The sequence below is a fragment of the Prionailurus bengalensis genome, chromosome E2 (genome assembly GCF_016509475.1).
Source record: "Prionailurus bengalensis isolate Pbe53 chromosome E2, Fcat_Pben_1.1_paternal_pri, whole genome shotgun sequence".
NCBI lineage: Eukaryota > Metazoa > Chordata > Mammalia > Carnivora > Felidae > Prionailurus > Prionailurus bengalensis.
Window position 1 is genome coordinate 3,211,618 of NC_057352.1, and position 10,851 is coordinate 3,222,468.

At 55.4% G+C, this 10,851-nt stretch overlaps 1 protein-coding gene across 1 annotated transcript; it reads left to right on the forward strand.

Annotated features, from left to right (window-relative positions):
* The first annotated feature begins 4,825 nt into the window (after positions 1–4,825).
* On the forward strand, positions 4,826–10,469 carry CE2H19orf85 (chromosome E2 C19orf85 homolog). The gene is made up of 2 exons (XM_043598270.1): positions 4,826–5,208; positions 10,003–10,469. Exons 1-2 carry the CDS (start codon positions 5,036–5,038, stop codon positions 10,457–10,459), a joined length of 630 nt encoding a protein of 209 aa, XP_043454205.1. The 5' UTR covers positions 4,826–5,035; the 3' UTR covers positions 10,460–10,469.
* Positions 10,470–10,851: the final 382 nt, after the last annotated feature.

Below are 10,851 nucleotides of genomic sequence, written 5' to 3' on the forward strand. Positions count from 1 at the left end.
CAAGCCCTATCTGGCAGGTCCCCACATGTGTGGTCATGGTCCAGTGCATGGGAGCCAGAGGAGCCTCCCCGCCCATCACTGGGGGAACCAGGGCTGACACCAGGTCACACATCTGTACCTAGAAAACAGATTCCTGGGGTGCCTGGGTGGCTCAGTCAGTTAAGCACCTGACTGCAGGTTTCGGCTCAGGTCATGATCTCACGGTTTGGTGAGTTCCAGCCCCGCACCAGGCTCTGCACTGGCAGTGCGGGGGGGGGGGGGGGGGGGGGGGGGGGGCCTGCTTGGGAATCTCTGTCTCCCTCTCTCTGCCCCTCCCCCACTCGCGCTGTCCCTGTCTTCTCTCAAAAAAAAAAAAAAAAACAAATAAACTTAAAAAAATAAAAGTAAAAAGGAAAGAAAACAGATTCATCTGTTTTAAGTACAGAAATGTGGCCAGAGACAGATACACACTAACTGCCCTCCCCAGGAGTGGCCGCCACTTTCCGTGATGATCCCCAATGACCCATGTCCTTGTACACCAAGTGCCTTTTCTTCAGGTGGCCTGCGGACCTGATGGATGGCACTCCTGCGATAGGTTATGTGATTTGGCAAAGGTGAAGGGATTTTGGCAAGTGCAATCAAGGCTCCCCATCAGCTGATGTTAATCAAAAGGAAATGTAATGATTAATCTTACGTGTCCACCAACTGAACCACAGGATGCCCAGGTACCTGGTGAAACACGATTTCTGGGCGTGTCTGCCAAGGTGTTTCCGGAAGAGATTAGCATTTGCATAAGTAGACTGAGTAAAGCCAACGGCCCTCCGCCCTCCCCGGGGTGGGCGGGCATCACCCAATCCACGGGGGTCCTGACTAGAACAAAAGGGCGGAAGGTTGGATTCCCTCTCTACTGAGCGGGAACATTGACCTTTGCCAGCCCTCTGCGCTTCTGGTTCTCAGACCTTCAGACCCACCCTGGGATCCACACCATGGACTGTCTGGTTCTTAAGACTTGGAACCACACCACTGGCTTTCCTGGGCTCCAGCACACTGATGGCAGATCATGGGACTTCTCAGCCTCCATAATGGCACAAGCCAATACCTTATAGTAAATCTCTTTATATATGAAATATATATAACATCTCTGTGTGTCTCTGACTGTATGTATAGATAGAATAGATACAGATAGCTATAGATATAGCTATAGATGATATAGATACAGGTAGATATGGATCCTATTAGTTTTGCTTCGCCGAAGAACCCTAACACGGGGAGGTTGTTCTGGGTGGGCCTGATATAATCAGGCAAGCTTTTTAAAACTGGGTCTAGAAGTCAGAGATGCGAAACATCAGTGATTTTCCTGCTGGCCTTGAAGCCATCCACCTCCACGAATTCTATAGATGTGAGGAAATGAATACTTCCATGTGAGCCTAGAAGAGGACCCGAACCCCAGATGAGACTGCAGCCCCCGCCTACATCTTGATTGCAGCCTCGAGAGGCCCCGAGCAGAGGACCCAGTGAGTCGTGGTGCCTGGACTCCTGACCCATGCAAACTGGGAGAAAATTAGTATACACTGTTTCATGCCATGGTATTTGTGGGGGTTTGTTACACAGCATAGATAACTAATACACTTCTGTGTTACTTTGCTAAGGCCACCCTAACAAAGTCCCACAGGCTGGGTGGCTTAAGCAACAGAAATTTATTTTCTTACATTTCCAGAGACTTGGATTAGGCTCAGACATATGACTTCATTTTAACTTAATCACCTCTTTAAAGACCTTATTTCTGGGGCACCTGGGTGGCTCAGTTGGTTAAGTGTCCGACTTCAGCTCAGGTCATGATCTCACAGTCTGTGAGTTTGAGCCCCGCGTCCGGCTCTGTGCTGACAGCTCGGAGCCTGGAGCCTGCTTCAGATTCTGTCTCCCTCTCTCCCTGCCCCTCCCCGCCACTCTCTCTCAAAAATAAACATTTTTTAAAAATAAAGACCTTATTCCTGAACACAGTCACATTTTGAGATATGGGGGTTAGGACTTCAACGGACAAATTTGGGGAGACACAATTTAGCCCATAACATCCCTCTTCTCAGAAGAAAACATGGGAAATAAATATAATAGGGTTGGCCTCTCAGAGTTCTGGTTTGGAAACGCCAGGAACCTGCCACCTGTACATTTTCACAATAAATTTTAAGGGAACCAGAGGCCCTCTGGGACTAGGTGGAGAGGTGGGAGATGAGCACAATGGGGACAAAGACAGACAAGTTTTGCCTGGGCTCCTGGCCTGGCCCTGACATCTCAGCTTCTTGTTTCCCCCTCCCCATATTAGAGGGGGGTTTAGGAGTGGGGTCTCCACATTCTAGGTGTAAAGACAGCAAAGGAAGTTTGGGGCAGGGCCCTGAGGTCTCGACGCTACCCCTACATCGAACTCAGCACGGCCCTCGTCACTCTTGCCTTCAAAACCCAACTCCTACTTGGCCTACGAAGCCCTTCAGGTCTGGCCCCTGTCCCCTTCTCTGACTTCACCTCCTCCTATCCTTCCCTCTCTCTCACCTCATTCAAGCTTGCTCCTGCCTCAGGGCCTTTGCATGCCCTGTGCCCTTTGCTTGGGAAGCTCCTGGCTGCCCCCTCTTCCGCTCAGGTTGCAGGACAATTGTCACCTTCTCAGAGAGGGCTTCTCAATCTGAAGCAGGGTGCTTCCCCCATCCAGCATCCAACTTACTGTCCAGCACACCCTGAACCGGTCTTTTCTTGTTTGTCAGCATCTCACTCCCAGACTCCTCCAGGGACAGACTGTGCTAGTCTCGCTCACTGCTACATCCTCGGTCTACTGTAGGTGCTCAATAAATGTTTATGCAATAACCCGCCTCGAATTGCAAGGGCTGGGACGAGGGGAAGGGAGCCCGTGTATATACCTTGTAATAGCGGGAAGGGCGGGTCCTCAACAAATACCAGATGAAGCCAGTCCCCAGCTGTGGGTGACTCTTATCCACCACCAGAGAAGAGGAGGGGGGCCCAAGGGTGAGGGTGAGGCTGCTTCCGCACGGCCTCCCGGCCCTGCCTGGGATGTTGGCGCCCCCTGGTGGCACGTCCCCAGGCCAGAGCCAGAACGGCCAGTGGCCCTACATGTGTTCCTGACCCTGCCCGACGGTGGGACAGGGCTGGCTAGCAGATGTCGCCCTCGGCTCCTGGTGGCATGGGTGCAAGCCAGCTCCTGGAGGTGGGCTAGCAAAGGTCGGGTCCCCGCCACGCAGTGGCGGCCCGTCCTTGAGCCTGAGCCCTGACCTCCAATTCTCCAGAGACCCGGGGGTCCACTCCCTTAACAGCCCCTTGCCAAAGCGACCTTCTGCGTTCCCCACGGGGCCTGAAAGTAACGGGACGGGAAAGCTTCCAGGCGATTCCACAACACCACACGCGCGTCCAGGCTGTGCGCACACAGGCAAACACACACACACGACTTGCCCAGGCCAAGACAGAGATTGAGGAGGGAGGCCAAGCGGCCGCCCGCTGCTGGCACAGCCTGCCTGCCTGGTGGTCCCCGTCAGAGCCCTGCGCTGACCCCCTGCTGCTGGCCCTACAGCAGACAGACCTGCCGTGCAAACACACGGTGTCGGGCCCACATTGAGCCACCTCCGGGTCCCGGCTCTGCCACTCAACTCGCAGCGTGAGCTTGGAGAAGTCTCGGGCGCCTCTGGCAGCCGGAAAAGTCACGGGGCTGGGGGGGGGGGGGCGGGTGGATTCTCCCTCACCGCCTCCAGATGGAACACCTTGATTTCAGCTCGTAAGAGCCACCTCGGACTTCTGACCTCCAGAAGTGCAAGACAATCAGTGCACGTGGTTATGAGGCACTGGGTGTGTGTGAGTGTGTAGCCACAGGTGACCCGCACACCCCCCCAACGCGAACCTTCCGCGCGGCCCCCTCACAACAAGCTCCACAGCACCTATCCCCACACCAGCCCGGAACAGGGTCCCCCCCACTCCGGCCAGCGCCCTTCCAGAGACAAGAGGACCCCCTTCCCACCCCCACCCCCACCCCCGCCGGAGCCAGCCTCTCCACCCCGCCATGCCCCAGTCTGTTCTCTGCCTCCCCGAATACCAAGGGCCCCCCCAGTCCCTCAGTAAAACGCCTTAAGGGAAACCACACACCCATGTTTTGTCTTCCCCTCCCATGGCCACAGCCAGGCTGCGCCAAAAACAGTCCCTAGCGTCACCCACCTGAGCAACCAGCTGGGCCAGCACGTGTATCCTCCCCTCTCCCCTACTCACTAGCCGCTCTGGCAGAAAGTCAGGGTTTGGGGAACAACCCTCTTGCACAGAAGCCAGCCCTTCCGGCTGGCTGGAGGCCTTGGGCACAGGCAAGCCCTGCTCTCTGAGCCTCAGTTTCCCCAGGAGGTTGGGCCCGGGGCACAGAGAGGCAGGGAGGCCCAGGCGGGTGCGTCTGGAGGTAGGTGGGCAGAGTCGGCGTCCAAGCCTCGGCTCCACAGCTGAAGGCTCCCGGCAGCCCTCCGGGGGGTCATCTCCCCCTCCCTCCCAGCCTGCACCCAAGCCTCCTGCCGCCCCCTCCCCTCCCCTCCAATTAAAGGTCCTCAACGCTAATCGCTGCCGGTTGACTCAGCCCCTGGCCTCGCTTCCCTAACGAGGCCTTTGTCCCCTTAATTGGCTATCTCCAGGCGCCTTTCTCTGCCCCCCACCATGCTGCCCTGTCCCATATCCCAGGTCCAACTATGTGCTAATTGGGCCCCTGGGGGGCACACATAAAGCCCCCCCTCACCTTCCTATATCAGCCTCCACCCACGGGCTCCTCAAAGCTCAGCATCCAGCCTCCAGGAGGTGGGGATGAGGCACCGGAGGGAGGGCCTGCCCTAATTCTCGGGGCCCTGTCTCCTCCAACCAGAGTGGTGGCCCCCCTCCAGAGTCGGCCTACCCTGCCCAGAGCCCTCTCTCCTCCTGTCTGCCTCCCCAGCCCCGAGCCCCCAGCCCCGGCTGCTCCTCTCTCCTCAGATGTGGAAGCAGCTTTCTGACCAGCAGCGATACTGTGGAGGGGCTATTCTAGATCACCCCAGCCATGCACCCCGGGGCCCCCACAGCCTCTGGGGGCTCTGAGCCCAGCCCTCGGGAGCTGTGTGCCTTCGTGAGTGGGGCAGCCGCCCACGTGCTACGTGCCCTACACCCTCGGAGGACCCGGCCCCCCAAAAGGAGGCCCAACCACAGGAGGTTTCTGCACAACCAGATCTGCAGGTGAGGAGGGGTGGAGGGTGGGAGATGGGCAGAGGGGGAGGGGGAGGGGTCAGACACCTCAGAGTCGGGGAGACCAGGCTCAGACAGAACACAGAGAAGGGGACCCCAGGGCTGGATGCAATCAACACTCAGGATGCATTTATTGAGCATAAACTGTGGGCCAGGCCCGAGATCCATTAGCGCAAGGCAGACAAAATTCCCTGCCTTCATAGAGCTTGTGTTCCAGCAGGAAGGTGGCCGGCAAGGGACAGCCACATAATGTCAGTGAGACAGTATGACGCTACACGGACCAACCTTGGAAAGCTGATCGATCCCGTGTGAAAGAAGCCAGACACAAAAGGCCACCTGTTGTATGATTCCATTTGTGTGAAATGCCTAGAACAGGCAGAGCCAGAAAGCGGGGTAGCGGGGCCAGAGGAGGCACCTCTGGAGGCAAGTGGGGGTGGTGCGTGATTGGCAGGGGGTTCATGGATTCTTCCCGGGGTGATGAAAAGTTCTGGAACTAATTAGAGGTGGTAGTTGCACACTGTGAATGTCCTAAATGCCACTGAACTGCACGTGTAAAGGGGTTCAGTTATGTGAATTTCACTTCAATTTTTTAAAATGATATGGCATGTTATAAGGTGATAAGGGCTATGGAGGGCATGCGGGGGTGGGGGAAGGACTGGGTAAGGTGTCGGGGAAGGCTCGGCTGAGAAGGTGCCCACAGAGCCAAGACCTGACTGAAGCCAGAGGATAAGACCTGTGGATGTCTGAGGGAAGAGCATTCCAGGCAAGGGGCAGCAAGTGCAAAGACCCTGAGGCAGGAACATCCCTGGAATGTTTGAGGACCAATGCGGCTAGAATAGGGTGAAAGGGGGACAGGGGGGAGGGAATTAGGTTCTAAAGAAACAGGAGCTCCCCATTTAGCACTTGACCATCCAACTTCTTGGCCTTTGCCCATCCTGTTCGCTTTGTGGGGCAATGTCCTTCGCCGTCTCTGGGAGTGTAGATGGGAACCTCAGCTCCTCAGTTCTCTGCTCAAGCCTGTCCCCGCTCTCACACCCCGCCCAGCCCCATCCCACCCTACCCTGTGCTCTCTCCTCGCTCTGTGACAGTGACCATTTTTTGAGCACTTTCAGGTGTCAGGTACACCACACTAAGGCTTTGACATATAATATGTCACTTAATGCTCCCAAGAGACCTGCACAGTAGGTTGACTTTGTCCTTACGTTGCAGACAAGGAGTCTCATCGTGGTGATGGTGATGGTGGTGATAATAATGGTGATGATGGTGATGATGGTGGTGATCAACACTCATATGTGCCAGGTGCTTGTTCTAAGTACTTTAGTGGTAACCGGTAATACTCACTCACAATGAATAGGAACTCATTAATCCCCCATAGTAACCCCAGGAAGTAGATGTTATTATAATCCCCATTTTCCAAAGAGGAAACTGAGGCACAGAGAGACGAAGTTACTCGTCCAAGGACCTGCTTTTCTGCAAGTAGGTTGTTCCTCCCAGCCAGCCCAGAATCTTGTCCCAGGAGGTCTCGGCACCAAATTTGAGCAAATAGGAGCCTCGTCCAGCCTAACTCCTGCCTCCACACTGCAAACCCCCTTCCACCAGAATGCCCAGCCCTGACCAGCCCAGAATGTTCACCACCACCACTCTACAAAACCCATTATCGAAGAGGAAACACGCATCTCCCCAAACACGGTCCAGCCCTTCGTCCCAGAGCGAGCCTTCTAACTCCTCCCCAGCCCCCCTTGTCAACCACTTCAAGGACCCCTCCCCATCTGCAGCCCCAACCTGGAGGGCTCCCTGCTCACTCCGAGTCCGGACCCCGTGCTAATGCCAGTCTCTCACCTCCCAGGTCCCCCCTCTACCCTCCCCAGCTCAGCTTCCCCACTCCCCAGGGCCAGCTTCTCTCCTATAGCATCCCAGATATTCCCACCCCCATGCCTGGCCCTGCCACATACTCCCCAGAGACCCAGGCCACCCACGAGGCGGCACAGGCAGCTATGGAGTATATTCCCCTGAGCGCCCGGGCTCACCCTGAGAAAATCCAGGTCAGAGGCAAACTACCTTCAGCATCTTCCCACCCACGTCCTCCTCCTCCCCCCAGGTCCCCTCAGGCCCTGCCCCCTCAGGAGCCCCCTCCCACCCTGGACATGCATTTTTGGCTTTTCGTTGTGAAGGATTTCCAGCCCACAGAAACGTCACGACAGTTGTCTGATGCAGCAGACCAGCGGCATCTGGTCGGCATCTGGACCCCAGACCAGCAGCGTCAGCACCTCAGCATGGCGTGGCGATGTGCCAGAAACGCAGCTTCTCAGACGCCACCCCGGGCCTGCAGAACCCAAAGTTCCGGGGCCCGAGGACCTGTGTTCCCATCAGCCCTCCGGGTGTTCCGCCAGGCACTCAAGTTTGAGAAATGCTGCCACTCACGTACCACTGCTGAGACTTTACTGCCGATGACATCTTAGCCTATCGTCCTAAAAGAGTTGTAGTAAATCACAGACGTCATGACCCTTCGGCCCTAAATGTCATTTATACTCAAGTTTGTTCAAATCAACTCCCCCTTCTGCCCCTCCCATTCTCTGTCATTTAACCTGACCTGCCCTCTCTGAATTTTTCCCAGGGGCACTCAGAGTAGAACACTCCTCCTTAGCTCCAGAGACAGTTCCAGAGCGTCAGCTCTCACTAACTTATTTATAAGCCTATTTTCTTGTGGTAAAATATACATGACGTGAAATTCACCATTTCGAATATTTTAAAGTGTACACTTTGTGGGTGTTTCCTACGTTCGTAATGTTTTGCGACCGATTACCTCTGTCTGGTTCCAGAACAGTTTCATCACCCCCGAAGGAGATCCCATACCCATTAGTAGCAGGCAGTCACTCTCCACCCCTCCTTCCCCAGAACCTGACAGACACCAGTCTGCTTTCTGTCTCTGGGGATTTGCCTATTGTGGACATTTCATGTACACAGAAACATACAACATCAGACTCGTTTTTAAATAAAACCTTTGGGGGAGGGGGGGGCTGGGTGGCTCAGTCAGTACAGTGTCCAGCTTCGGCTCAGGTCACGATCTCACAGTTCATGAGTTGGAGCCCCGCGTCAGACCCTGTGCTGACAACTCGGAGCCTGGAGCCTGCTTCGGATTCTGTGTCTCCTTCTCTCTCTGCCCCTCTCCACTTGTGCTCTGTCTCTCAAAAATAAACAAAACTTAAAAAAAAAAAAAAAAAAAAAAAAACAACTACAAGAAATGCACACGTTGTCAGCGTAGAGCTTGATGAATGCTCCCAAAAGGAACCCACTCGTGTAAGCAACACTCAGATCCAGGAACAGGGCACTTCTGGCCCCCGGAGGCCCTCATCGTGTCTCCTTCCCAGAAGTTGCCATCCTGATTTCTCTGTCATTGGGTCACCCCATTTAAAAAAAAATTTAATGTTTATTTTTGAGAGAGAGAAAGACAGAGCATGGGGGGGGGGGCGGGGGGGCGCAGAGAGAGGGAGACACAGAATCTGGCTGTGGCGGTTGAGGCTCCAGGCTCTGAGCTGTCAGCACAGAGCCTGGCTCGGGGTTTGAACTCATGGACCACGGGATCATGACCTGACCCAAAGTTGGACGCTTAACTGACTGAGCCACCCAGGCGCCCCCGGGGGAACCCCATCTTTGACCTTTAAATGGAATCGTGCAGCTACTAATTGCAAGTCTCACTGCTTTTGCTCAACATTATGCTTGTGCATTAGTCTGCTAGACCTTCCAGAATCGAGCACCACAGGCTGGGCGGCTGAAACAACAGAAATTTACTTTCTCACCCAATCCGAGACCAGGTGCTGGCAGGGTGAGGCCTCTCTCCTTGGTTTGTAGGTGGCCTGTGTCTTCACGTGGTCTTCCCTCTACGGGCCCTAATCTCTCATTGGATTAGAGACCACCCTCAGGGGTCTCCAAATACAGTCACATTCTAAGGTACTGGGGGTTAAGACTCCAACATACGAATTTTAGGGGGACGATAGTGAGCCCATCGCTGTCAGATCCATCCATATAGTTCTTGAGGGATAGGAATGCTGGGTGGGGGAGGCCAGTGCAGTGGCAGCTGCAGTCATCCAGGTGGGAAATGCTGGCGACTTGAACCAAGAATTGGTGGAGATGAGAGGTGGGCAGATTTAAGAGCTCTGCCGGAAGTAGAACTCACAGGGCATCAGTGTTACAGGTGCACCCCTAGCCTTTGTGTGAAAAACATTTGTTAAGGCATCCTTTCCTTCTGACGTTTTTTACTTTTTTCCCCCTAAGTTTATTTTTTTTTTGTTTTGAGAGAGAGAGAGCTAGCAGGGGGTGGGGGCTGGGGGGTGGGGGCAGGCAGAGAGAGCGAATCCCAAGCAGGCTCTGAACTGTCAGTACAGAGCCGGAAGCGGGGCTCAAACTCACAAACCGTGAGACCACGCGTGACCGGAGTCGAAATCAAGAGTCAGACGCTTAACCGACGAGCCACCCAGGCGCCCCCGTTTTTCACTTTTATATGTTGGAATGTGGCCATAATAGATGTAAATGACAAAAGACGTGCATTATAGCGGAACTGGACTTGCTGCCTTGTGCAGTGCACCAACCCCACAGCCGTTCAGGGCTCCCCTATGAAGGGGATTGGAAAAACTGAATTGTCAGACTCAAGAAAATGGACCCAGGGGCGGGGAGACTAGCACGGAGAAAAAAGATGGAGAGGAAAGGAAGAGGGAAACCACTCCCGGGAGGGCAGACAGGAGGCGAATGCTTGACGGCCACACAGCTCATATGTCTGTCTCTCTGCAGGCAGTTTGCCAACATTGAGGCTGCCACCCAGCGCCTGGCCCTGTCTATCCTGTCTCAGAAGGCACCTCCCCAGAGACCGCCACCCCGAAGGCCGCCCCCGCCGCCTCCGTCCCCCTTCCTGGGGGTGGCCTGTGCTGTGGCCCCCACTGAGGAGCCCTGTGCCAGCCCTGGCCCAAGTCTCGCCGCCCTGGATGCCTCCACCCTCGACCTCTTTGATGACATTGCACTCACCCCAGAGTGTCCCTCAGTGCCATCTGGTCTATCCCACTGTGCTTGGGGCCAGCCAGACCTGAGGCAGGCCTCACATTTCTATAACCGCCTGCCCCCTACCCCGAATGCACTGGAGGAAGTGGATGGGCTCTGGGCTCCTGAGGGGGACTGGGTGGGCAGGTGGGAGGTGCCTTGTGCCTGTCACTCTCAGGGAACCCCTGAGGGCTGGGGGAGCTGCTCCCCATGATGCCCAACCCACCCCCGCACCCCGGGACAAATCAGAGGTCCCCTTCATGATAGCTCAGCAAACACCCCCAGGAAACCCTTGTCCCATCCGCTCCCCTCCTGGAAGCCCCTGGGAACATGAATCAAGCCCAGACCCCCCCACCTATGACCACGGCCTCACTGGGCTCCCCGGTGCAGGTCCCCCACTTCTGCCTCTGCCAGAGGTGCCCCTCACACTCTCCCACACCCCCAACTTCTCTCTTCTTTTTCCCCAGCCCCATCTTCTCAGTGTCTGCCTCTCCAGTTCCCTCTCACCTTGGCTCATCTCTGCCTGATGTCTGGTCTTGTCTCATTTATTCTCAAATATGTACTGAGCACCTACTATGTGTCAGGCCCCATCTAGGTGCTGAGGAT